General features: G+C 50.6%; 1 protein-coding gene across 1 annotated transcript; it reads left to right on the top strand.

Moving 5' to 3' along the window:
- The first annotated feature begins 304 nt into the window (after positions 1-304).
- On the top strand, positions 305-26088 carry ZC3H12D (zinc finger CCCH-type containing 12D). The gene is made up of 7 exons (XM_077897383.1): positions 305-538; positions 4472-4846; positions 15110-15249; positions 19736-19970; positions 21903-22009; positions 23415-23539; positions 23612-26088. Exons 1-7 carry the CDS (start codon positions 378-380, stop codon positions 24071-24073), a joined length of 1605 nt encoding a protein of 534 aa, XP_077753509.1. The 5' UTR covers positions 305-377; the 3' UTR covers positions 24074-26088.
- Positions 26089-27941: the final 1853 nt, after the last annotated feature.

Genomic DNA, 27941 nt, shown 5'->3' with positions numbered 1-27941 from the left:
GATCTACTGTCTACCCACCAGGGAAGAGTCTCTACACCAAGGGGATCTTGAAACACTGAAGAGCTCTGTGAACACAAACTGCTGTGTTCATGCTGCCTGTCCCAACCTTTTTCCTTCTCTCTCACTTTCGTTTCCTCTTTCTTTTCTTTCTCCCACCCCTCCTCTCTCTTCCCTTCTCCTCTGTCTTTCAAATCAAAATAAGTGCCATCTTATTGTGCATGCACAAGCAGGAAGGGGTGGAGGTGGGGGTGTATCTAGACCAGCAGGACTGGGAAGGACAGGGTGACAGTGGGTTCAGGCCTGGGGCAGGAAGGGGCAGGCCTCCAGGCAGAGGAAGGAAGAGCCTGAATGAAGGTCCGCAGGTCTCCCGAGAGCACATGGGTCTTTCAGGAACAGTGAGCAACCCCTGGTGTGAGGCTGGCCTGCCGGGCTGGGTGAATGTCCTCTTCCTCCATGGAGACTGGATCAAAGCTGGACCCCAGACTGAGAGAGCCACCGTCCTGAGAAGAAGGACTGGTCACTGGTCAAGGAGCAGGAGGTGAAGCTGGATTAGAAGAACATGGCCAAGGGGACTGGAGAGTGGGCCAGGCCTGGTGGAGAGGGTTTGACTCTCATGCTCAAGAGTTGTGACATTTACTCTGTACAGGATGGAAGGACAGAAATCTTTGTCCGTGGACTAGCTAGATTAGTGTTGTGGTGGGTGGGAGTCAGTGAGGATCCCTCACCTCCCCACAGATTGGTTGTGAATAGATTGAAATTGGACTATATATTAGTTTTTATGGACAGTGCCTGGTGCCTAGTAGGTGATCAGGAAGTGTTTATTACATGAATGAATGAACTATGAGTGTAAAGGAGAGGGGGTGCTTATGGGAAATGTCCAGGAAGTAGTATGGGAAATTGTCCAGTTGGATGTAGAAGGGAGGGAAAGGGAAGAGTGAGAGGTGATCTTGAGATTTTTTTTCTTGGGATCTGGGGGACGCCATTCAATGAAATGGGGAGCCAAGAAAAAAATACGTGAGGAGGGAAGATTATTTTCAGCTTTGGACATCAGGTGAAGTAAACTATATTGAACTTCCCAATATACTAGCACTGTGCCAGGTGCTGGTGATGCTGGGGCAAATAGGAACGCAGCCCACAGTTTCTTGAGATACAGATAAAGGACAGATCAACATGTTCTAACAGAGCTGTGAGCAGTGCCTGGTAGATAGAGGACCACGCCATTCCTTCTGGTCGGGGCTGACCAGTCTGAGTGGCGTTTGAGCTGGATCTTGAAGTTTGCCAAACCAAAAAGAGCATTCCAGGTGGAGAGGAAAGCATAAACAGAAGCATAGTGATGAGAACCTTCTGGAATGCTTGGGAGCAGGGAGAGATTCAGCAAGGCTCAAAAGAAAGGGCCAGGTAGGCCAATGGTGGGAGGGGAGGTAGACCAGGGTCAGCACTCCATGGTGATGGCTCAGCAGGCTGCTCAGGATTTTGGTGTCTTTCTTGTAGTCACCACGGGGTCTGAGGATACCCCTAAGGAAGGGATTGCCATGGTCAGACTCGTTTTAGAAATGTACTGCTGGCTGTAAATGGGCGCTGGGCCAGATGCGGTGGCGGAGGACGGCCCATAGGATGCTGTGGCAGGGAGTTGGGTATGGGATGAATGAAGAAGGTGTGGGTAGGGCAAGTGGGCAGCTCGATGTGAGAGAGTCCAGGTTGAAGGAGGGAAAGACCCTGCACGTCTATCCTGGGGCCCTGGGTGACATGTCTATGTGTCACCTACATGGAACCATCTTCTTGGAAATACCTACTGGAAAGCTCTGGATTTAAGAAGCAACTTTTGGTTTCAGAACTCTTTTTCACTTTTAATAACTATTAAGGATGCCAAAGAGCTTTCGTTTATATGGGGTTATGTCCATCCATTACAATGTACTTTATATTTTTTTAAAGATTTTGTTTATTTATTCATGAGAGAGACACACACACACACAGAGAGGCAGAGACAGAGGCAGAGAGAGAAGCAGGCTCCATGCAGGGAGCCCGACGCGGGACTCGATCCCAGGACTCCAGGATCGCGCCCCGGGCCAAAGGCAGGCGCTAAACTGCTGAGCCACCCAGGCTGCCCACAATGTACCTTATTAGAAACTAAAATTAAGAGGTGAAAAAATATTCCTTTACCTTAAACAATAATAAACATTATTATTACATTAATACAAATGATGTATTTTTCCGAACAATAATTTTATTTTCCCAAACCAGAAAATTTGTAAGAAGACTGGCACCGATTTATATTTTGCAAATCTCTAATGTGTGGTTTTAACAGAAGACAGCTGGGTTTGCATACGGGCTCCTGCCTTGGCGCTGTCACGATATCACAGGACATGTCCTCTAATATTTGGCCGATGGCAGCATTCCAAGTCCCCACAGCACTTCATTCAAATAGCACACAGGCCATTTACCGCACAGATTTATAACCGCGGGTGCCTGGTGCTCAGCCAGGTCGGGGCCCCAAGCGCAGTCTGTAGGCTCCCTGGTGTGGGGGCAGCGGGAGGGCATGAGGGGCAGAGCAGGTGGCCTGGGCGGACCCCCTCCCCAGTACATGAGCAGAGACTGAGGAAAGAGCTGGAAAGACCTAGAAGACTCAGGCCAAGCTGTATAACCCCGGGGAGGAAAGTTCCAAGAGGAAGTAGTCCAAAACTTTTTTATTTAAAATATGACAAGTGAAAAAAAAAAAAATGACAAGTGAGGGTGTGGTCCCCAGTGTGCAAAGCAGCAGAGAGGTTGTATGAGGCAAGGTGTGTGACGCTGCTGTTGGGTTTGAGGAGGTGACTGGTGGGCTTGGGGGCAGTCACTGAGCCGAGGTGGAGCGGGGGGACAAGGGGAGACAGCAGCAGGGCCGCTCTGTCCGGGAGACTGGCTGTGAAATCCTTTCTCCTGCCAGAGCCAGCCATGGTTGGTCCTGTTGGGGTTCCAGCCTCGGGGGGCTGGCCCTGCAGAGAACGGGGCCCCGCTGAGAGCCTGGTGGAAGATGTGGGTGCTGCAGAGGATGCCAGCAGGAGACTAGGGAGGGGAGACAGACACTTGTCCTACTGGGAGGAGGGCGGGCGACGAGCTGGGTGTGCGCGAGTGTCCCTCGAGCCTGATCTGTAACAGGGAGCAGTGGAAGGCAAGCTGCGCTTCCGTCCTCAGGCGCCTGCTCCCACGCCACTGTTCACTCAACAAGTCCGCATAGAGATTCAGCTGGGCCGGGCACTGCTCTGGATGCCGGGGATGAAGCGGGCAGCGGAACAGATAAATGGCATGGGAAAATTTCCCAAATGCATTTTTTAAAAAAGATTTATTTATTTATTCATGAGAGACATGGAGAGAGAGAGACAGGCAGAGACACGGGCGGAGGGAGAAGCAGGCTCCATGCGGGGAACCCCATGTGGGACTCGATCCTGGGACTCCAGGATCACAACCTGAGCCCAAGGTAGACACTCAACCGCTGAGGCGCCCAGGTGTGCCTCCCAAATGCATTTTTAATAAGAAAAGCAAGTTGCTGAACAATCATACAGTATGATACTATTTATCCTAAAAACAATCCCGCTAAGACAATATATGTGCGTATCTGTTGGCTACACAAGTCAAGAGGTAGGAAGAGCACTAGAAGGATACAAATAGCAGGAGAGGCAAGTGGGATTTGGGGTTTGTACGAAGAGACATTACATCTTTTTATTCTTTATACTTGGGCATTGTTTCATTTTTTTTCCACAGTAAATATAATTTCATGATTCTTTTTTTAAAGATTTATTTCAGAGCACGTAAGAGTGTACAAGTGGGGGGAGGGGTAGAGGGAGAGAGAGGGGGAGGCAGGCTCCCCACTGAGTGTGGACTCCAACGTGGGGCTCAATCTCAGGACCCTGAGATCGTGACCTGAACTGGATCCGAGAGCTGGATGTTTAACTGGCTGAGCCATCCGGGCACCCCCCAAATCTCTTCTTATAAGGACACTAGTCATATTGGACCAGGGATTGTCCTAATGACCTCATTTTAACGTAATCAACTCTTTAAACAAAGACCCTATCGTACAAATGCAGTCACATTCTGAGGTCCTGGGAGATAGGGCTTCTATGTATGAATCTGGGGGGTGGAGGCACGATTCAGCCCGTGACAGAGCCTCAGATACATTTCTCTGCCTTTGTGCAAATGTTCCAAGTGCTGGGTGACCTGCTCGGCTGGCCTCGGCGCCTCTGGCCAGTGGATCCCTGCAGGGGCACATGTGTGGGGTGAAGGCCTCGGAAAGCGCAGTAGTAAAAGCAGCACGATTGCATCTGTGGCTCCCCAACCACACTGAGCAACTGAAAATCCCCAAGGGGACCAGGCAACATGATTTCCTGACAGATAAGGCGGGGAGGGAGCATGCATAATTTGCCCTCGCCCTCAGTAACCCGACAGCCTCCAGGCCAGGCTGCTCAGAAAACACCTGATGGAAGCTTTTTCTCTTTAGCTTATGCCAGCGTGGCTCTGCCAGAAGGAAACGGGGGCCCGACCTTCGCCAGGCGCCCAGCTGGCACAGCATGGAGCGCTCAAGCAAGATGGAGTTCTTCCAGAAGCTGGGCTACAGCCGGGAGGACGTGGTCAGGGTGCTGGGCAAACTGGGTGAGGGCGCCCTGGTCAATGATGTGCTGCAGGAGCTGATCCAGACCGGCAGTCGCCCCGGGGCCCAGGAGGGCAGCGCTGCGCCCCTGCTCGTTCCCAGGGGCTCCTGCGCCACCCTGCACTCTGCCCAGCGTGGGCTGGCGGCAGAGCTGGAAGACGACTGCGGAGGCCCAGCCGGTTCCTTGCGACCCATAGTGATCGACGGCAGCAACGTGGCAATGAGGTACTTTTCTTCATCCTGTAGCCTCGGGGTGGGAAACTGTCCCCCTTTGCAGTGGTTTCATCCGGAGAGTTTGGGGGCTAATGGATGGGCCTTTGAATCTCTGTTCCATCCCCTTGGTAGCTGTGTGGCCTTAAGTCACTTAACCTCTCTGAGCCTCACTTTTTCCATCTGTAATGTTGATATAAAAGCTCCCTAGAAGGTAGCTGTAGGCAATGGAGCTGCACAAAATGCCTAGGACGGTGCCTGACAGAGTTAGCGTTCAGCGGGTGGGAGGTGCTATCACAGGAGCCCAGAGGGAGGCTCTCTTCTGAGGAAGGCAGTAGGTAACTGGGGAGGAGCCTAGCGCAGGGCCTTGCTGATGGTGGCTTCTAGAGTCTCTCTAACCAGCTGTAGCATCTCAAGGATCTACAGGTTAGTAGAGAGCTCTGCTACTTCTCTCGAGGTAACGAGGATCAGATGGGAAACTGTGCCTGAACGGGAAGAAGCCCTCTTCTGGGGGCTGCTGCTCTGGGGGTGGCTGGTGGAGGTGTGGTTCCCTAGCCGGCTGGGGACGTGTGCCTGTGGCCTCTGAACTGCAGACACGCATTGTCAGTATTTGCGTATTGGCATCTGTGTGTGTGTCAGCGACGAGCGCCTGATGCCCTGCCCCGTTGTCGTTCCCGGTGTGGCTGAAGTCAGCTTAGGGACGCTGTCCCAGCCCCAGCCACACGCCACGCCGGGCAGCGGGAGGCTGTCTTCAAGCAGGTGTAGTTTTGTACTACTTGCCTTGGTTACGGGCGGGCAGAGGGCAGATCCATAGGAAACTGGTCACTCATAGCTGGAAATAGACGACTTTTCCTTTCAAAAGCTGAGCCACTGATGGGAATTGGGAAAAGTGTCACCTGCAGTGCTGAATGTGTCAAGACGGTGCCCATCCTTTGGCTGACAGGTCCAGTGGCTTTCCCTGGGGAATTTGGGCTCGCTTTGGACTTAGCACTATAGGACAGAGCTTTGAAATATTTCTTCCAGCATGGCCCAGTCCTAGGCGCTGTCCCTTTGTGCCCTGCTTGCTGTGTCCCGAGAGTGTTTGTTCGAGTTTTAGCCTGCCGGGTCACCCTGGGCTGGTCCTGGCATCGCTGTAACGTCCACACGCATGATCCCAGGTAGGCGCCAGACAGGCCAGCCAATGAAATCCTGCTTGATTCGAGATATCAGGGGGAGTTGAAAGGATTTTTAAGAACTTTTATGGTTCTCAGTGTCCTGGAAAGTCTGGGGATTGTGAGGGAGGATCCTCTGTGTGATCAGGACCTCTCCTTCATCCATATAAATGAGGCTTTAAAGATAAAAGGGTATTGCTTAAATTGAAAACCTTTCCAGCCCTAAGATTGTCCCAGCTCTGTGATTCCAGATCCAAAGAATGGCTGTGGGCTGGACAGACGATGACAGATGCTACAGGAAAGTGTGAGCGTGCTCTCTTGGGGACCAGAGAGTCTTTAGAAATTGTCTTGATAGGGTGGTGGTGGAGATTTTCGGTTGATGGAAACCTCTCTGTTGCTGCTTGGAACTCAGACTTAAATTGCATCTTCTCCTTGTGTGTGATCATGATGTGTCCCAGGTAAACCCATATATTCCCACCCCCACCTCCCACAGTTGTCATCAGTGTACTCCCTTCACGTGAGTTCAATCTGTGGGGGTGACAAATGGAAGCCACGATAAGCCATCCCTCAGGCTTATCATGAATGTGTCAGAACACTAATGCCTAAAAATCAACTCAGTCAGCAAGAATGCATGTGTCTGTGTACATATATGTGCACGCACACACCTGTCTATATGCACATGCACATCCCATCCCTTTCCCCTGCCCCCTGCGTCCTTGCTTAGGAAAAAGAGGCCCATTACATGACCACTGCCTGGTGGGTGGGACTTGATTTGCTCAGAGCAAGTCCAGGAGATGGCCAGGGTCTGAGATCCTGCCCCATCTCCCACTCCTTTGCCTGCAATAATGCCTACTGTGTCCCCCAGCCAGCATTTCCATAGGACCCGTGACCCTCGGGCTCATCCAGGTCCCAGTTACAAAGGATAGATTTTGGTGCGGGGCTCACCCTTCAGAGGCACCAAGTAGTTTGAAACCCAATATGGTGTCTAGTTATTATCTGTTGACCTCAAAACTCAGTTAACCTCAGAAATGTGGTTTCTGAAAATTTTCCTTTCCTGAGGTTTTGTATTATCACGGACTTTGCCATTCTCTGTTTTTCAAGAGGATACTGCTTCATATGCTATCTGGCCTTGGGAGAAGTGAGAAAGGACTCCCCCCCCCCCTTTTCTAAATTGCATTTTTTTTTGTTCAAATTCAATTAATTAGTGTATAATGTATTATTGGTTTCAGAGGTAGAGCTCAGTGATTCATGAGTCTTATATAACACCCAGTGCTCATCACACCACATGCCCTCCTTACTCCCCATCCCCTCTACCCCCCCTTCCAGCAGCCCTGTTTGTTTCCTATGATTAAGAGTCTCTTACGGTTTGTCCCCCTCTCTGATTTCCTCTTGTTTTATTTTTTCCTCCCTTCCCCTATGATCCTCTGTTTTGTTTCTTAAATTCCACATATTATTGAGATCATATGATAATTGTCTTTCTCTGATTGACTTATTTCGCTGAGCACCCTCTAGTTCCATCCATGTCTTTGCAAATGGCAAGACTTCATTTTTTGATGGCTAAGTAATATTCCATTGTGTGTGTGTATCTATATATGTATATATCTCACATCTTCTCTATCCATTCATCTGTCGATGAACATCTGGGCTCTTTCCACAGTTTGGCTATTGTGGACATGGCTGCTATAAACATTGGGGTGCAGGTGCCCCTTCAGATCACTACATTTGTATCTTTGGGGTAAATACTTAGTAGTGCAATTGCTGGGTCATAGGGTAGCTCTATTTTCAACTTTTTGAGGAACCTCCACACTGTTTTCCTAGATTTTGTATACTCGCCCTTTATCTGATATGTCATTAGCAAACATCTACTCCCATTCTGTCCATTGTCTTTGGTTTTGTCGACTGTTTCCTTTGCTGTGCAAAAGCTTTTTATCTGATGGAGTCTTAATAGTTCATCTCTTGCCTTTGGAAACACATCTAGTAAGAAGTTTTTTTTTTTTTTTTTTTAAATTTTATTTATTTATGATAGTCACACACAGAGAGAGAGAGAGGCAGAGACACAGGCAGAGGGAGAAGCAGGCTCCATGCACCGGGAGCCTGACGTGGGATTCGATCCTGGGTCTCCAGGATCGCGCCCTGGGCCAAAGGCAGGCGCCAAACCGCTGCGCCACCCAGGGATCCCATCTAGTAAGAAGTTACTGTGGCTGAGGTCACAAAAGTTGCTTCCTGCATTCTCCTCTAGGGTTTTGATGGATTTCTATTTAACATTTGAGTCTTTCATCCATTATGAATCTGTTTTTGTGTATGGTGTGAAGGTATGGCCCAGTTTCATTCTTCTGCATGTGGCTAATTTTCTCAACACCAATTGTTGAAGAGACTGTCTTTTTCCATTATATCTTCTTTCCTGCTTTGTTGAAGATTAGTTGACCACAGAGTTGAGGGTCCATTTCTGGGTTCTCTACTCTGTTCCATTGTTATGTGTCTGCCTCTGTGTCAGTACTGTCTTGAAAATTACAGCTTTATAATAGAGCTTGGAGTCCAGAATTGTGATGCCACCAGTTTTGATTTTCTTTTTTTTTTTTTAAATGTTTTATTAACTTTTTTTTTAACATATCAGTATTAATTCATTTTATTCTCATTCTTATTATAGTACCTTTATTTTTTTTTTTTTTATTTTTTATGATAGTCACAGAGAGAGAGAGAGAGGCAGAGACATAGGCAGAGGGAGAAGCAGGCCCCATGCACCGGGAGCCTGATGTGGGATTCGATCCTGGGTCTCCAGGATCACGCCCTGGGCCAAAGGCAGGCGCCAAACCGCTGCGCCACCTAGGGATCCCTGATTTTCTTTTTCAACATTCCTTTGGCTATTTGGGGTCTTTTCTGGTTCCATACAAATTTTAGGATTATTTGTTCCAACTTTATGAAATAAGTTGATGGTATTTTGATAGAGATTGCAATGAATGGATATCTTACTCTAGGTAGCATAGACATTTTAACAATATTTGTTCTTCTAATCTATGAGCATGGAACATTTTTTCATTTCTTTGTGTCTTCCTCAATTTCTTTCATGAGTGTTCTATAGTTTTCTAAGTATAGAAACTTTGCCTCTTTGGTTAGGTTTATTCCTAGGTATCTTATGGTTTTGGGTGCAATTGTAAATGGAATCAATTCCTTAATTTATCTCTCTTCTATCTCATTGTTAGTGTATAGAAATGCAACTGATTTCTGTGCATTGATGCTATATCCTGGCAGTGGGGAAGGACCAAAAAGTCAGATTGGAACACATGTCCTTGCTGCCTCAAGGAGCCTTTAGGAGTCTAAAGATCTGAAACCTGACCTCTAGCCGAGAGCTGCCCAATAAAACTCCCGTTAAGGATGGAAGGTTCTATACCCGCACAGTCCATTACGATGCTCACTTGACACATGGGGTTGCTAAGCACTTGGAATGTGGCTATTGTGACCAAGGAGCTGAATTTTAAATTTTATTTCTTTGAATTAATTTAAATTTAAATGTAAATAGCCACATGTGGTGAGTGCCTATATATTGGACTGTACAGACCTAGCCTTTTAGCTGTGTGACCTGAGTGAGTCACCTGACTGACTGACTTATTTATTTATAAATTTAATTCATGAGAGACACAGAGAGAGAGGCAGAGGGAGAAGCAGGCTCCCTGTGGGGAGCCCGATGCAGGACTCGATCCCAGGACTCCGGGATCATGACCTGAGCTAAAGGCAGACGCTCAACTACTGAGCCATCCAGATGTCCCCACCTGATATTTCTGAGCCCTGTTTATACAGTGAAGAGGTTGGGCTAAATAATAAAAATAATAATCTTACATGGCTTTTTCATCTGTGACATTCTAGGATTCAAGGTGATTATTTTATGCATGCATGAAACGAATCAATGCACTTTTCTTATAAAATAATTTCTCTTCTTCTGCAGAGGTTCAGAGAGAGTAGGTAAGTTGCCCAAGGTCACAGAGCAGAAAGTGCCAGCTCTGCTTTCAGAGCTCTTTCCACAGCCCTGCACTTGCTCCAGCACCATGCATCTTTAGCTTTCCCCAGTCCAGCCTTCAAAACTGTCCAGGGTAGGAGACTGACCCCATGAATTTTTATTCTGGGGCCAGAGGCTGCCAGTGTGGACCAGAGCCTTCCCTAGCAGGATGAGCCACGACTTGCCTGTTGCAGACAGGACGTGCCGCGACCCCCACTCCCCAACCAGGGGCCAAGTGCTCTCTGTAAGATCAATGCCCAGGATGCCTCTCCTGCTGCTGTCAGCCTGCTGAGGCCATCACATGTGCATTGAAAGGTGGCTCTGGTGGACCAGCAGCATATACACTGATTCCAGGCACAGTCCCTGACTTCGCAGGGTGTGGTGTGTTCATGCAAGCACGCACATGTGGATGTACGTGAGACAGGAGGTTTGAGCTCAGCACTCAGGTACTTTGCACTTGTCCCTAAGGATAGTGTCCAGCGGGCTTGAACAAGAGGGTGACTTTCACGGAAGATGTGTTAAGAGCTGCATCACGGTGTTGGGGGAAGCCCCGATTCTCACATGCCAACTACCACCAGCTTTGCTTGTCTGGCAAACTTTCAAGTGCCTGCTGGGTTGTACATTCTGTAGGCAAGTTTAGGAAAAGTGTGAGTTGAAAGACTTCAGCTTGGGGGAGAAACCACCTGATAATTTCACATCCTCTTGCTGCCCCGGACAAGGGTTTCATTTAAATGTGCCCTCATTTTAGGGCACGCAGGGCTTTTTGTTTGAGTTGTCATTTACATTTTTAAACTCTTAGAAACCTCAGCAGAATCTGGCTTATTCTGGAGTCACAAATCTTCAGTGACGAGACCTCAGGTCTGCAAGGGGAGATTTATCAGCCCCCTGTCAGTGGGTCACTAGTAGAGGATGTGCTCCTGGACTGGGGGGTCAATCCTGCTTCTGAGCTCCTGAGTTGACTTTGACTGATGCCGGCTTTGGGCTCCTACCTAGGTCTGCACCTGTTTATCCTTCTATAAGATGTAGGTGTCCCCTCTCTCTTCCCCCCTGACCTGAGCTGGGGAGAGATCTTTTGGTGAAAGGGCTATAAACCTCAGGTTCTGAGTATGTGCAATTTAACCCCAAATAAGAAACAGCATGGAAAGAGTGGTGCGTCTTTCCATCTCATACTCTGAAGGGACCACCACTTCTCTTTTCCTTTCCTCCCACCCCACAGCCACCACTTTGCGCTTCAGGAGACTGTGCTGTGAGTGTCTAACTTCTGTAGGACCTCCTGGGGAATAGTCCATGGCTGTGCAAACTGTGGCTGCCCCAGGCCTAATTGTCCTGACAGAGTTTGCCTCAGCCACCAGCCCACTTCCCCTTACCACCCTCCCTTCATTCAAAACCTACCTCATCTGTCTCCATTTCCTAGGGCCTGGCTCTCAGCTTGCAGTCTGATGAGCTGGTTCACAGTGATGTTAATAAGCGCTAAGGTCCCTCTCCAAACTCAAACCTTGTAACAGCAGGTGACTTATGCTCCAAAGGAATTGCTGTCTTGATCTCAGGGACAGAGACTGGGAGAGGCAGGAATAAATGGAATAAGAGATGGAGGGAGGAGGAGTTTGCAACCCAAGAGACCAGGCTCTGAGATCTGCCACTAGGTTAGGGAATGGGCACATTTCTTTGCTTTAGTTTCCTCAAGGGTGCCATGGGATGAAGGTCACTTCCTCGGGGGCTCACTGTAATGATTGAAATGCAAAGTGCAAAGTGGCCTGGTACACAGGACACTCTACAAATATTAAAAATGAGCTCCAAGAAGCAGGAATGAGGTCTATCTTGTTCACAGGTCTCTAAGTACCCAGCACAGATCCTCATTGAAGATGTTTATAAATCGATGTTGAGTGAGTGGAGGGATGCACAAATGACCAGGTGCTTCTGCATTTCCATCTGTGTGGGGAAGCAGTGGGGTCCGAGGCTGGCCATGGGTGCTTTCTTACCTGACAAGGAGCTCTGCGGGCTTCTAGAGAGAGACCCCCATGTGGTGAGAAAGTGGTCCCTGCTTGTGGCTTCAATCCTGCTATGGCCCAGGGCTTTCTGTGGTCAGGAATAGGGCACCCATAATGGGTTTTGAGGTTGGTAAAAAGAAATGTGGCAAGGATTGAACAATAATAATCTTCACATCTTAAAAGAGACCTGAAGGTTTGGAGGAGAGGTCGAGGTGGAGGTGTGTGGGAATCCAGTCCTGCAAAACTATAGACCTGAATGAAAACCCTCCATTCCAGAGACACCAGCTTAGTGATTCTAGGGGTCAGCTCCTGACTTCCCTTGCCTAGAGTCAAAGCTGGACGGGAGAACACATCTTAGGGAGGGAGAAAGGCTATGGGCAAATCTATGCTTGTTCCATCTTCTCCTGAACTTAATGGTATTCATCACTGTTTTGAAACTCTTGGCTAAGGGTCTGCCATCTTGGAGTCTTGTGTCAGAGAGGCCATGGGACGGTTATTTGCTGCATGAAGCTGACGGTAGTAGTTTCCTTAGTTTTTCTCTTCCTGAACTCCTGAACTATCAAACCCTTCCCCTCCACATGACTCCAGCCAGGGCCACTGCAGGCTGGGGTCCTGACCATCATCACCAGAACGCATCGCTCTGCTAACCTTTGCCTCTTCAGAGGGATTTGGTTCAGCCTCATCACTGTGAACGTGCCTCCTCCAACCACATACCTGTCAAAGGTGTGTAGTCACAGAAGCAGATAGGAAGTCCCCAAAAAGAGAGCACTCAAGAAATCATTTTAAAAGAATTGTGGTAATGATACGTTTACTTGAGAACTGATGGACTTCATTGCAGCTGACAGGGGTGTTTGGGGGGGTGAGGTGTCATCAGTAGTTCACATTCCTGCTTCAATGTGCACAGAAATTAGACCTTCTTTTCTAGGATAAATACAATCTCTTCCTTACTTGTTTAGGTAGTGGAGAGCGGCAAACCTAAACTTACCAGTTTGTGATATCTCAGTGTCTTCTACCTTCTGGATGACTTGGGGTTCATGTTTCCTCTCCCTCCCCTACTCTTCTCCCAAATGGCATCTGGGGGCTTTGGGACCTGACATTGGCTAGGAGAGGGGCGTCTGGGACCCTCACTGGGCTCTGCTACAGAGTGGCTGGTCTGGCCTGGTCTGGCTTCCAGAATGGTCAGTGTTGAAGGGTCTTGGTCCCCTTTAGCCTTTTGGGATGCCATACTGGCTTAAAGTTCTGCTCCCCTCCTCACAGGGGCCTATTTGTCCATCCCCAGCCCTCATCAGTCCACCAGACCTGGTGGCAAGGTATCCAGGGGTGTTGCTTCCAGCTCACCAGTCTGTCATGTCCCCCCAAGGCAGTCCTGAAGTCCTGTAGGATGCTGCACTTGCTAAAACCAAGATTTCTCCCAGAGACTTGTGACCTGCTAGGCTGTGCTGGGAGACAAGCCTTTGGCTTCCTCTTCACAGCCATCCTGATGTTTCTACACCTCCTCCTCCCCTTCTGGCTCAGGGGGTAGAGCAGGTGGGGGATGAGGGGGTTAGGACCCTGTGAAAGACCTCTTCTTTCTCCCTCTATCATCTTCCTTTTTTTGCCTTCCTCTGGGGCAGAGGGACTTGCTGTCCACTTCCTCTTCCTTTCACCACAGACTCTGATATTTTTTCTCCTTACTGTTTGCATATAAGCTTCCCAGGGTGGCCTCAATGGCCAGAGGGCTATTTTCTCTAAACTGGAAGACACTACCAGTGTAAGACACAAGGCCCGGTTCCTGATTCCTCACTGGAGCCGAAGCAATTCAGAGTTCTCATGTATCTCCACAAAGCCTGACTTTCAGTACTATTGATTAATGTTTCCAAAGCCTTCCATTTTTCTCTTACAAACCTCACCCGCACGGATCAGCCTGAGGGATGTTTTCAGACTTCAAGGATCCCTCCGAGCAACCCCTGGCTGCTTCCTTCCTGTGGCTTGCACGATGCAGTGCTCCTCGGGTTTACTTCCTAGTGGTCCCATAGACCCTTTCTGTGTCTTCTGTGAGATTGTCCTACCCTCTCCATGACCAGCTATTGAGTTCCAGAATGCCGTCAGATGCATCTTCCAGGCCTCTTGCTCTCCCTCCAGGGTGTGGGGCAATTCTCTCTTCACTGTGGCTCCAGCTGTTGTGTCAGCACAGATGCCCTACACTGATCACCCAGAACTCTCTTCGAGACCCAGGCTGTGTACTTAGTGTTTCCTCCTAGAGGGCACAGAGGCTCCTCCAACTCCGTGTGTATCCATGACAAAACTTGCGGTCTTTCCTCCAAACACTGTCCTCCTCCAGAAATCCCCATGTCAATAAGGAGCCCACTAGCTACAAGAGCCAGAGATCTGGAAGCTTCCTCAATGCCTTCTTCTCTATTACCCTGTGTCCCATCTGTCACCACATTCTGGAGATTTTCCCTTCTGAGTACCTCTCAGGTTCATCTACCCTTCTCCCTTACCCACCACCACCCAGGAGGTCCAAGTCACCATCCAGTTTTGCTTTGATGACTGTGACAGTTTCTTAATTGGGACTTTGCTCCCTTCCCATCATCCCTCTGTGCTGCCAGATTGAGCTTTTGGAAACATACACTGGATCATATCACATCACATCACATAGACCCCCAGTCTTCAAATCCTTCTATAATTCTCATTCCTCTTAGGAAAAGAAAAGTCTTCAAGAAGGCATGCAAGGCCTTACCTGGTTTTGGGCCTCCTCTCACACTGCTCTCTTTTTCCTACCTCTATCACCACTTCAGTAGAATTTGTGGGGCACATTGACCTCCTTATTTGGACTTGGGGAGCCTCATAACACATTTACATCCCTCTCTTAGGCTGAAGATGACTACTCTCCTCCATCTTATCTTGATCCTTATTAGCTTCAGGTGAAAAGGGGTTCTTGTCTATTAATCCTTGGAACCCAAGACCCTCTTTATACGTATATGATCAATAGCTATATGGTGCCAGTTAAAGGATACATTTTTTTTTTCAAGGAATGAACTATTTTTAAAATGCAGATTTTCCTGATTCCCTTTGATTATAAGACTGTGATTCAGGATATTCCCAGGGGAAATCACTCTTCAGGAATTCTCTCTGTGACTCTACAAATTTCTTTGTATTCCCATTGTAGCCATGGAAACAAAGAAGTCTTCTCTTGCCGGGGAATCCAGCTGGCTGTGGACTGGTTCAGGGACAGAGGACACACCTACATCAAGGTTTTTGTTCCATCCTGGAGGAAAGACCCACCAAGATCCGACACCCCTATTAGAGGTACGATGGAGGAGGCATATGCTCAAGCAGTACTATACACCTTTCCTTGGTAGTTCTCCTGACAATTACAGTCAAGTATCTACTGAGCTATTTGTGTAATAATGTCTGTCTTTCTCACTGGACTGTATGAAAGCACCAACTATAGATAGTCACTGCCATAGTGCTGGCACCTGGCATAATATTTGGCATATAGTAGATACTCCATACATAGTTGTTAAATAGATGAATAAACAAATTATTTTGTCTTTTAGTGTGAATGACTAAGTCCCCAAAATAATTGTATGCAGAGGAAGAGGGAGAAGCAGACCCCCTACTGAGCAAGGAGCTGGACCTGGGGCTCACTCCCAGGGTCCTGGGATCATGACCTGAGCCAGAGGCAGATGCTTAACTGACTGACCCACCCAGGCACCCCCTTCTTTCAGCCTTTTAACCACAAGTTTTTAGTGGTGTTTTTAATGGTTACCAATTACTGCTTCTTCTGTTTCAGATTCTCTGCCTTTCTTTTTTGAATAAAATTATACTCTTGTCTTAGGGATGAAGTATCTGTTGCCTATTTCTATACTAATGCAGACTTTAAGAAGTTCTCTTAGTTCTGTGAATCCTCTTTATTTTTTCTGGGGCCAGTTCTCTTTACCTCTCTCTCTGTATGTGTGTGCTGTTAAGTTTTCTCAAGTCCAGTGATTGTTTGGTTGCCAGTTTTTATTTGAAAATAAAGAGTCAGGTTGGTCAGATACATATCTGTGTGACTTCCTTGCGTTTTCTCTCCTGGCATGTGGATCTTTCCTGGAGTGGCAGGGCTGACCATCAGTGTTGACTGGCAGATTTTACTTGGTCATGGAGCAGGCGGGCCGCTGGGCAGCCCTATCTACGTGCATTGCAATGCCACAGCAATGATGGTTTTACTCTAGATGGCCAAAGGCCACATGGGAACCTCCTCCTTCCTAGTTATATCTCACTTTCTGTATAGTGATAAGGGTAGGGAAAGGGTGGATGCACCTGCCCCACGAGCAGCCCTCACCCTGACTTCTGCCCACACCCCACTCCCTCTCCACGGGCCTGAACACTCTGGGTCTCTGCAGGGAGAATGGTACCCCCTCTGCTTCAGCCTTCTATATGCATTCTGGGGTGTGGCTCCCTACCTACTGCGGGGTCAGTAAGGTTTCCTGGGTTTGCTGCTCTCCTGGTTTCATTGCTATTATCCTGTGTTTGCTGCTTTTCCGTGGCTCATTATACCATGATAATGGGCCCCCTCCCCATTTTGTATCTCTTCACTGCCACTTCAATGGAATTGTGGGAAAGAGGTGGGGATAAATGCGTGTGCTCAGTTCTCCACCACGAACTGGTTACCCCAAATTATTCTTTACTGTCTGAACATGGAGAATGGTGGCTCTCTAATAGTTGTGTAATCTTTAAATACAGTATAGGTAGAGGCTAGAGAAATCACTCTGGGGTAGGGAAGGAGTTTTTAAACAAGTCATAGCAAGTGCAGAGCTTCAGGGGAAAGATTCATAAATTTGACTGCATTAAAATAAAAGCTTCTGTTCATTAGTGGATACCACAGAACCAAAAAAATGAAAAGACAAGCCTTGAACTGGGAGAGGCTATCCATCACACATTCCTGATGAAGGATGTACTGTCCAGAATCGATAGACAGCTTCTCCAAATTAATAAGACAAAGACAAAGGACCAACAGAAAGATGAACTAAAGCATGAATAGGCCTTTCACAGAAGAGAAAACATAAATGGCCAATAAACGTAAGAAAAGATGCTCAATCTCATTAGTATCCAAAGAAATGCAAAATAAAACCACATAAGAGGCCACTGTACACCCACTAGATTGGCAAAAATTCAGAAACCTGGAAATGCCAAGCATTGACAAAGTCTTCTAAACTGCTGTGTTGGGTAGTAACTTGATATACCCACTTTGGAAAACAATTCAGCATTGTCTTGGGAAGGGCCTCGCCCTATAGCTCAGCAATATCACTCTTGGGGGTACTCCCTAGAACCATCCTTGTACATCTGTCCCCAGAGACTTAGACGCAGAACTGACAGCAGTGAACATATGGATGTGGCCAAACCTCCCCAAGAAAACGTTAAAGGAAGAAAGCACATGAACAAGAATACGTACATATAATTCCATTTGAGTAAAGTCTAGAGGGTCCTAATCACATTAAAAATATGGACATCAAGGACTGGAATTTAAATTAAAAAAATTTTTTTAAATAAAAAATTGCAATAAATAACCACATAAAGTTAAAAAACTAAAACAAAAAAATAAAAAAATTGCAATACTTTGATTAGCCTAACCTTCTTTTAGATCAATTTTTATAGGAAACAACACTTGAGAAGACTAGTAAAGAAATAAGGCATGAGGGGTGCCTTGGTGGCTCAGTGGTTGGGTGTCTGCCTGAGGCTCTGGTGGTGATCCCGGATCCAGCCCCACCGGGCCTCCCTGCTCAGCGGAAGGGAATCTACTTCTCCAGCTGGCCCCACCCCCACTCCTGCTTGCTCTCTGTTTCTGAAATAAAATAAGATCTTTAACAAGAGTTTTTTTTTTAATTTTTATTTATTTATGATAGCCACAGAGAGAGAGAGAGAGAGAGAGAGAGAGGCAGAGACACAGGCAGAGGGAGAAGCAGGCTCCACGCAGGGAGCCCGACGTGGGATTCCATCCCGAGTCTCCAGGATCGCGCCCTGGGCCAAAGGCAGGCGCCAAACCGCTGCGCCACCCAGGGATCCCATAAAATAAGATCTTAAAAAAAAAAAAAAAAAGGAAAGAGGGCATGAAAGAATAAAACAACGATTTTTGCTATTAATGGATAATGGTTTTTAAACTCTCAAATGTTAGATGGCATAAGAAATATCTACTGTAGAGAGAGGTCATAATGATATGCAGAATGTTACCATATTGGACCCTGCTCATTATAGTTTTAAGACTATAATCTTGTGGTCTTTCTCAGAAGCAGAATTCAACACCTTTTTAAAAAATATTTATTTATTTGAGAGAGAGCAAGTGCACAAGTAGGGGGAGCAGCAGGCAGAGGGAGAGGGAGAAGCAGACTCGCTGCTGAGCAGAGAGCCCAGTGCAGGGTTTGATCCCAGGACCCTGAGGTCATGACCAGAGCCAAAGGCAGACACTTAACAGCTTAACCGACTGAGCCACCCAGGCGCCCCCAGAATTCAACACTTGACGGTTGTTTCTCTTACTTGTACATATGTCAACGTGTAAAGACATCCAAGTGAAACCTGAAAATAAATAGCAAAGCATAGAAAAAAATAGTCCTTTTGGGGGATGCATACATAGGCATTTTTAAAAATGGGACGAAGGGAATTATAAACACAAAAGTTCTAAAAATTGGGCTTAGGTTGAGGGGGAGCAGCAAAGTGGGGGGACAATGAGGACTCCAGAAGTGTGGCCACGCCCTATTTCTCTAAGGGATCACTCCATAGGTGGCTTTAAAATGTACCCTTTGTGCCCTGTATGCATTATGTACTTTGTCGAAGTCTGGACACCATGTCACATAGGAAAGGATGTAGATTTGAAGGAAGAAACAATTTGTGAAGAATATGCTAACGCTCTTCCATGTTCTGAGTAACTGTTACCCGTAGAAGGGATTTTTTTTTTTTTTTTTTTTTTGCATGCCTCCAAAGGCAAAACTAAGGTCAGAGAGTGGACTTTCCAGGGATGTGGATTTTAGTTCCTCTAAGAGACCTTGAGGCACCTGATACATGTTTACCTCCTCGCCAGGCTGCCTAAGAGCTGTCACCCACACGAGCTCATCCAGTCTCCTCATAGACCCTGAGGATGTGAAAGAGGAGTTACTCTCCTCATTTTATAGTAAAATGCAAAATCTGATGCTCAGAGAGGGATGAGGTACCAGCTGAGACCAGAACCCAGCTTATAGATTCTTAATCCCAGACTCTTCCGGTTATATTCTTGTGTTCCTCAGAGCTGTTATGGTATGCTCTATCCTGAAGGTGTCTCAGTACCATGGGCAGGAAGAACAGTGGCTCTGAGCTATGGGCCTAAGCAGAAGCCTTCTAGGTGGATGCAAGTCTCCTAGTAACTTCTAAGGCATTGCCAGGATTCCAGTTAAATATGAATGTCTTTCTCCAGAAGGACTCTTCTGGGTCTCCTGTGGTAGGGGTGTTATGGCATGTAACTAGAGAAAGGATAGAAGCTATGGCTTCCCTCTGCCTTCTAAAGTGACTCCTCTTGTTAAGGACCCTTCTCAGGACCCTTGTCATGACTTGGCGGGACAGAAGCCAAGAGTCCTCTTGACCTCAGGCTGCTGGCAAATTCCTCTCAAGACCTCTTGAGCTCCTCACCTGCCAGGCTGGGCCATGGATGGGGAGGAGGGAGTTGGCTTGGAGAGGCTCCCTGAGCTGCCGACCGGGCTCGGTGACGTTGAGAGTGGCTTTAGGGGTGGGGGTCCCGCCCCTAAAGCCGCTACATTCTGTGTCCTGCCTGCCCTGCGCCCCGCAGAGCAGCACGTGCTGGAGGAGCTGGAGAGGCAGGCGGTGCTCGTCTACACCCCGTCCCGCAAGGTCAACGGCAAGCGGGTGGTCTGCTACGACGACCGCTACATTGTGAAGGTGGCCTACGAGCAGGACGGTGTCATCGTCTCCAACGACAATTACCGTGACCTTCAGAGTGAGAACCCCGAGTGGAAGTGGTTCATCGAGCAGAGGCTGCTCATGTTCTCCTTCGTCAACGATCGGTATGTGGTGGCATGTGGGGTCCTGGTGCAGGGAGCTGGAGTGACTGGCAGAAAAAGCCACTCCAACCAGTGTATGCCCAGTGGGGCTTGCAGTCATAGGCACACCACGCCAAAGCAAAGGACACCAAAGGCTAGGGGGAATTGTACCCCATAAGAGGTAGCAGTTACTTTCAGGCCATGCCAGGACATGGTTGCCCCTATATCACCTTCCTAAACCCCAGGGCAGATGCTTGCAAGCAGCTACCTCCCAGGAACCCCTATGGTCATTTCCACATAATCAAGGCCAGCAGTTCCCTCTATCCAGCTCAGGCCCAGAGAAATCTGGCAATTCTGGGTTCCAGAAGCTCTTCACTGAAGTCTGATAGATCATGGCTGCCTTTGGTCTGGACACAGCCCGGGGCCCCAGCCAAGTCCTTTTGACGCACTGGCCTCTGCTAAGGGCCTGCCAGAAGGTCCCCTGGCTGCCAGAAGGCAGAGCCTGCCTGCCTGTGGGTGAGGACGCCTGCCCTGGTGCCCCGGGCATGTCCATAGGGCCCTCTTGGCCCAGCTCGCCGTGGCCACGGCCCGGCAGAGAGCAGGAGGTGAAGCCTTTGGGAACCTCTAATAACCGCAGTGGGCGGCTCCCCAGATTCTTGGTCGGGGCCCAACTCCAAGAAGCTGGCTGTGTAGCTGGGATCTGAGCCACAGAGGCTGCCCGGGACGGGGATTGCCCAGCGCTGGGCTGGCCTCCTCTACGTGGTCTGCACCGTGAGACTCAGTGTGACACTTGACTCTCAGAGGGACACCGACCCATTAAAATCAGGCCCCCTATTTAGGATCTACAACTCCTCTCATGGAACCTCTGTATGGCCTAGAAGTCCCTCCTGGGAACAAAAGTATTCATGTGAAAAAAAAACGGATGACACTAAAGGAGGGAAGTATTCCTTCCAAGGCATGTTTTCCCCTCTGAGCTGTGGGCACGCCCAGGATGCGTTCCCTTTCCTGGTGAGACTTAACGCTGGGGAGACAGAAGGGGCAGAGTGGGGGCAGGTGGTATTCAAGAACTGGGCGGGGGTCCGGCAGCCCCAGAAGCTGAGACCAACCCCAGAGCCCCCTGGGTTTGAAGAGGAGGTGCTGGGCTACTGAGGCTCCGTGTGCCCGCCACACCTGGGATCTGCTGCTTCACTGGCTCACTGGCTGGCATTTCAAGCTCGATTAATATTTATCCCCCACCTGTACATATCCAGGGCTGCGGGGCAACACAGGAGAAATGGAATCTGAGTAGGGGAGCCCACAGGCCTAGGGTTGTCTGTAGCCCTGTGGAGGTCTCAGACCTGATGTTGAGAACAGTGGGCAAGCAGTTTATTTTTTCTTTTTATTTATTTATTTTAAAAGATTTTATTTATTTATTCATGAGAGACACAGAGAGAGAGGCAGAGATACAGGCAGAGGGAGAAGCAGGCTCCCCATGGGGAGCCCCATGTGGGCCTTGATCCTGGAACCTCAGGATCACACCCTGAGCCAAAGGCAGATGGTCAACCACTGAGCCACCCAGGCGTCCCAAGGGAAAGCGTCCCGGGGGAGCCCTAGAGCAATTATGTTTCAGTTTTAGTGGATAAAAATCACCTGGAAAGTTGTTAAAAATGCAGATTCCTGAACCACCTGAGTGTCTGATCAAACAGGACTTGTGCGAAGCCCGGACCCTGCACTTTGCTGAGCTAGGTGATTCTGGCCCTGCTGGAGAAACTCCCAGAGGCCTCGGCTGCTCTCCGGAGATCCCTGCTCGGCCCTCGTGGGCTCAGCGAGAAGGAAGGCTTGTACTGCTGCAAACGCTACAGAGCCCCTGGGTGGGAGAAAGAGCCGGCACGGGAGCCCAGGCCCAGGCCACGCCGGGTGCTGCCCGCAGGTGCCGGTGCTGAGCTTCCTGCAATCGCCCCCTGTGCTTGTTTACAGGTTCATGCCTCCTGATGACCCCTTGGGCCGCCGGGGACCCACCCTGAGCAACTTCCTGAGCAGGACGCCAAAGCCCCCAGAGCCCTCCTGGCAGCACTGCCCCTACGGTGGGTAGCACCCCTGCCTCGTGATCCCTGTCCAGGTCTCAGATCGGGGCGGCACTCGAAAGTGCTGGCCTTGGGCTCTAGTCCTAACTACCTGTGTGACCCTGGAGAGCTAATTTCACCTCTCTGGCCAGCACTTGCTGACAGGGTTATCATAAGGATGAACTGTCGCATGGGAGCTTCTGTGAGGGCCACATGCAGGGGTCACACACAGGGCGGAGCTGTACCCGGGAAGCCTGGAGGCTGTGTGGTCTCCCAGCTCAGTCCCGTCACCTGGCACTTTGGCACCTTGAGTCCGAGTCCTGCCCCACCATCCCGCCCCATACCGTCATGGACTTTGGTCCGTGCTATCCATCAAGAATGAAGGACTTTATCCCAGAGCACTCCTAGCCAGCTCTTCTACTAACTTGATTTGGCAGGGTCATTTGTTTAACATCCCCAGGCCTTCTTTCCTGTGTCCATAGAAGTTATTTTATTTTGTTTTTAAAGATTTTATTTATTTATTCATGAGAGACACACACACACACACACACACACACACACACACACACACACACAGAGGCAGAGGGAGAAGCAGGCTCCATGCAGGCAACCCCATGTGGGACTCGATCCCGGGTCTCCAGGATCACACCCTGGGCTGAAAGCGGCGCTAAACCGCTGAGCCACCCGGGCTGCTCCAGAAGTTTTATACAGATTTTATTTATTTATTCACGAGACAGAGAAAAGCAGAGACATATGCTGAGGGAGAAGCAGGCTCCTTGCAGAGAGCCCGCTGGGGAACTCGATGCCCCGCACCCCCACCGGGATCACGCCCTCACCCGAAGGCATATGCTCATATGCTCGACCACCGACCACCGACCACCCAGCCGCCCAGGCGTCCCTAAGAACCTTAGGTGATAGTCGAAGTCACTTCTTATTAGCATTAAGGTGACCACACGTACACATTCAGGTTGGCTCATCTTGCTCCCGTTCACTCTCAGGAGCGTCCAGGTTTGGGCGGTAAATTACTTGGTCCCCTCTGTCAGGGCAGTTTGTAGGGAGAGGGCAATGGTCAGCAGAAGGGATGAGGCCAATGGTGGAAACTGAGGCAGAACTGGAGGTGCGGTCCTGGGCCGTGAGCACCTGCTCCGGGTCCATCCTCCAGGATGGGGCCCTGGGGAAGCGGGGGCCGAAGGTCATCGGATCTACAGGTTTGGTCTCAGTTTCTGGCCCAGCCGGGTCCCCACGTCGCCCACGCACCGGCCTGAAACAGCTCGCGGGGTGGAGCCCACAGCCCGGGGAGGCGCGCGCCGCGCCCTCGCACCCAGCCCGGCGCCTCTCCCCACCTCGTCCCGCCCCAGTGGCGCCGGGCCCGCGCGGCCCCTCCCGCCCGAGGTCTCACCCCTCTCCCCCCCCCCGCCCCTTCCAGGCAAGAAGTGCACCTACGGCGTCAAGTGCAAGTTCTTCCACCCCGAGAGGCCGCGCGCGGCGCCGCTGGCGGTGGCCGACGAGCTGCGCGCGCAGACGCGGGCTGGGCGGGGCGCGGGCGGCGAGGCGGGGCGGCGGCGGGGCGCGCGCGCGGCGGGCGGGGCGGGGCGGGGCGGGCCCCGGGGCGCTGCGGCCGAGCCGGGCGCGCGCAGCCTGCCCCCGCCGCGGCCCGCGCCCGACGCCGCGGCGCTCGGAGGCCGCTTCTCGCGGCTGAACCTCGGCGGCGACCCGGGGCTCGGCGCGGCGCCCCCCGCGGACGCCGGCCCCGCGCCCCGGCCGCTCGGGGGGCGCTGCCCCGGGGCCGCGCACGCCGACCTGCCGCCCCAGCGCCGGCGGGCGGCCGAGGCGCGCGCCCTCCCTCCGGAGGCCGGCGGGTTCGCGGGCCGCTCGGCCTGGGCGGAAGGCGGCTGGGGCGACGGCGCCTCCGGGGGGCCCGCGGGGGAGGCGCGCGCGCGGGCGCGCAGGGCGCTCTGCGGCCTCTTCCCGCCGCAGCAGGTGGACAGCGTCATGGCCCTGTTCCCCGCGCTCTCCGACGTCGCCAGGCTCATCCTGCTCATCCAGAGATTCCAGAGGTCGGGGGCGCCTGTGGGGAAGTCCTGAGAACTCGTCCTTGCCACCGCCAGGGATGTCGCAGCCTCGCCTGGCCACTTGGGCCGGCGGCGGGTGGACGCCTGCACCTGGGGCACAGCCCCTGCACTGTGCACCCCCTTTCCCTTAAAGACGGTCGGGGGCCAGCTTCCTCAGCCTCAGCCTGCCCGTGGTGGCACCCGATGACCCTCGCGGACACTGCGGGGCCTGCCGCTGCAGCTCCAGTCCTGCAGAGTAAGGCCGGCCCCTTCCATGGACCGAGTGGTCTCTTCTGTCTGGAAGACCACTCGGCCCCTGACGGCCCCAAGGGTTTGTCCAGAACACTCCATGGCTGTTTGGCAAGCCGCAACTGGGATCCACGAGTGGGTCACAAGATCAGTGTAATGGGTCACGCCAGAAAGGGTGGCAGAGGAAATCCCAGAGCCCACTCCGCGCCACCGAGCGAAGTAGGAGACTCCCGCGTGCTAGCTCCGTGGGTGTGCCCCGGTGTGCCCCCGGGTGCCCTGGCCAGCCCTGCAAACTGAATGCGGGTCACCGGCAAACGTTTGAAAAATCCTGGTAAATGGCCTTCAATTTCATTGCATCAGATCACATTTGAAGCATGTACTGAGTTGCCCGATGGAGGTTTTGGCATCGGGAGGTTTTCATAGGAGCTGTTTCTTACCTCATGAGGGAAACCTAGAATTCCAGCCTTGATGTGTGGGCTCGGCTTGTCACTCTGAAATTGTGTGGTGGTGCTGGTCTGTGGAGGTGGGGCAGGGGCCCGTTGTCCTGAGGGTCGGTCCCTGGGGTCTTCACCCCTACACACACACACACACACACACACACACGCACACGCTTCTTGACTCAGGCTAAGCATCCCATGTTTTTCAGCCGTCCATCAGGGCATTCCCCAGCACAGGTCCTCTGCGGGCTGCACTTTCTAAGCCATTCCTCACACATGAGCCAAGGCCCAGTGAAGGCACAGTCAGGACTTGTACCCAGAAGCCTCGAGGTGGGTCCCTGAAGAGCTGGGGGGAGCCTCAGTCAGGAGGTTTATTGCTCCCTTCCACCCCTGCTGTTTCTTCCATCCAGCTCCTGCTTTCAGCTTTGGGGAGGAGGGACCCAGCCATTTGCAGCTGGCAGGAAATGAGACTGTGCTTCCAGAGTGTGGACCCTCCGTCCTCAGGGGGCCCTGGCGTCCCTAGCGGGCATCCACCATTTCCTCCGGGTTACAAGTCCAGCTGTGTAGGTCTTGGCTCCTTTGTTCATCATGGCCTTCGGTGGCTGGGCCAATCGGGGAGAGTGTGAGGCACGTCCCAGTGGGAAACCAGCTCCCAACCCCCAAACGCTTCCTGCAGGCTGGTGAGTGCAAAGGGGAATTCTCTGTGTCACTGTGCATTGTTGGCACAGACCAGGGTGCAGCCCTGGGACAGCCCGCTCCCAGCCCTCTAATTCACCGTAACTGCTGCCAGTGGAGATGTGGGGACGTTGTGTCTCCCTGTGACCCCTTTCATCTTTTTAAAACCAGCTCCTTAGCCGCTTCAGCCAGATCTGTTCTTCACCTCTTTTTTCTCAAAGAAGACATTGCACTCACGGTTGTATCTTATTATTTTGGGACATCAGTCCTGAAGAGGACCCACTCTTTCTAGATAATCTGGATTTCCCTCATGGTGTTTCTGTTTTTGTTTTTGTTTTCTTTTCTTTTGGCGAGACAAGTTTTATTTAGAGCTGCTTTGGTCTCTCTGATCTGTCTCCTGATGTGGAATCGTCGCACTGCCGATGTACAGTTGGAAATGTTTAAACTGCTTCCTTTGAGGACAAGTTTGAGTTGTAGTAAGCTGTAAAGCTATTTTATTTGGTTCACTGTGATGGAGACAAGCACAAAAATAAGTGAAGAGACAGCACATTTCAGTGTAATCCCCTTTGGAATTTTTTCCAAAGTCTCGGTATGTCTTTATGACACAAAACATGGATGGACAGGTGAATGAAATGTTCCTGGTTTCGTAACTGTTACCATGATCCAAAAATAAATCACTTTGATCACACCTGGGCTCTCTGTTACCTAATTGTATATCATCTTCTCCCATGTCGGCTTCTCCCCTTAAGTCAGCTTTTCACAGTAAATATTGAGGGTGTGACGACTGGTCCTGTGGGGGCTTTATGTAGTGTTATTCCTCTCTTGGGAGTGAGGAGGCCGGAATCCACCTTTGCCAGGGGAGGCGGGGAGGCCCAAGGCGAGGACATGCCTTTGCTAGATGTTCAGCTGTCTGTTCCCAAGGACACAGGCTGCTTGTCTGTTTGCTAGACTTTTGAAATCCTCATTACAGAACCACAAAGCAATCTCATTAAAGCCATTCTTCTTGTGTAAACCTGCAGCAGAATCCTCGATTGCTCAAATCTGAGAAGCCAGGTTCTGTACCGTGTGTTTGCTGGTGGAGTTTTCCCAGAAGCCTTGCGAAGGCAGTTTGAGGCAGAGCTGCAGAAAAGGCGGGGGCTAAGGGGGTAGGAGCAAGAGAAGCCACTCACGTCAGCATTGTTCCAGATAAGACGAATCCCAGCCCCCTGGATTTTACCTAGAACTCACGTGGGAAACAAAGCCAACTGCCAGCCGGCACAGGTTCAGCTCCCTGTGTCTGGGTGAACAGTCCTGTGGGGAGAGAGCATGGCTGGGGGGAGGCAAAGGGACATAAAGGAATGGGTGATGGGGGAGGAGGCTCTGGTTGCTGGAACAACTACTTGAAATCCCAAATCCCACCGTGAGGGAATGCATAGAGCCAGGACCAGCTACCTAACTTGTGGGGCCCTGTGCAAAATTAAAATGCAGGGCTCTTCCTTCAAAAGTGATCAAGAATTTCCAGACAGTTGATATCACAGAATGCAACCAAGCCTGGGCTCCTTCTAAGTGGGGATGCCCGATGGGGCTGCCTACTGCCCATGATGTTGCCCTGTGTGGAGTTACCAAGAAGGCAAGCAAGAGAACATTTTCCATACCAGAGTGTCAGAGCCCAAAATCAGACGAACACGCTTTATAGAAAGGCCACATGTGTCCCAGGCAGGTGCTGGTCCCGCGGGCCTCTCCCGCAGGGCCTGACCACTGCAACCTCCTGAGGGCCCAGTGGGCCTTCCTTGATTTTCTCTGCCCACCTCTGCTGCAAGGGGCTCGAGAGGAGAAGTCAAGGGTCTTGAGCAAACCACATCCTGGACCAGCTATGTCCAAATGAGGACAAGAGGTCAGTAGGGGTAGGCCTAACTGGGCAGCGAGTATCCTGGTTCGTATTAGGCAAGGCTCTCTGGTTACAAGCATGGCTCACAAACCAAATGGCAGGAGGCCTGAGGTGGAAGCAGCTGTGGCGTTGGCTGGAATTAGGGGCTTGGACTCTCTGTCAGGACTCTTTTCCATTCTCTTCTGCACGTTGGGGTTATTCTCTCCTCTTGAGGTTTCCTCTACACAGTGAGAGCCACTCTGTTGGCAGACTTGGGTACATATCCTTCCAGCTAAAGGACTTTTGGCCTCAGAGAAATCCGAGGAAGAATCAGTTGGCCTGGTTTGGGTCATGCGCCTGCCCCTGGACCAATCACTGAGGTGTTATATTGGGTGCAGCTGAGTCTCATGCCCCCTCCCCCGCCCTTTGGCTCCGATGAGGGCACATACTGGGATTGTCAGCTTCTGCCGAAACCCATATGGTTGGTGGGCATTGGGAGGTTTAAGGGAATGCCAAGCAGTTCCCTCAGAAGTAAGAAGTGGGGCCTGTGTCCCGGCAGACAAAATGAATGCCCGCAACAATATTCAAGTGTGGACACTGGGCCAGGGGTTAGGATGGCCCCACCCTCCTCCACCTTCAGCTCTGGTCCTGCCTGAGAAAGGAGCTGCTGTGTTTATTCTCTTTTTCAGTCAGGA

The sequence above is a fragment of the Canis aureus genome, chromosome 1 (assembly GCF_053574225.1).
Source record: "Canis aureus isolate CA01 chromosome 1, VMU_Caureus_v.1.0, whole genome shotgun sequence".
In the NCBI taxonomy this organism is placed as follows: domain Eukaryota; kingdom Metazoa; phylum Chordata; class Mammalia; order Carnivora; family Canidae; genus Canis; species Canis aureus.
The sequence above is the reverse complement of the archived record's forward strand: the minus strand, read 5'-3'. Positions and strand labels throughout refer to the sequence as shown.

Coding starts and splice junctions, on each gene's coding strand:
- ZC3H12D (XM_077897383.1), top strand. CDS start 378: ATGGGTCTTTCAGGAACAGTGAGCAACCCCTGGTGTGAGGCTGGCCTG. Junction 19,971..21,902: donor TTCTCCTTCGTCAACGATCG/GTATGTGGTGGC, acceptor GCTTGTTTACAG/GTTCATGCCTCCTGATGACC. Junction 23,540..23,611: donor GGCGGGGCGCGGGCGGCGAG/GCGGGGCGGCGG, acceptor GCTGCGGCCGAG/CCGGGCGCGCGCAGCCTGCC.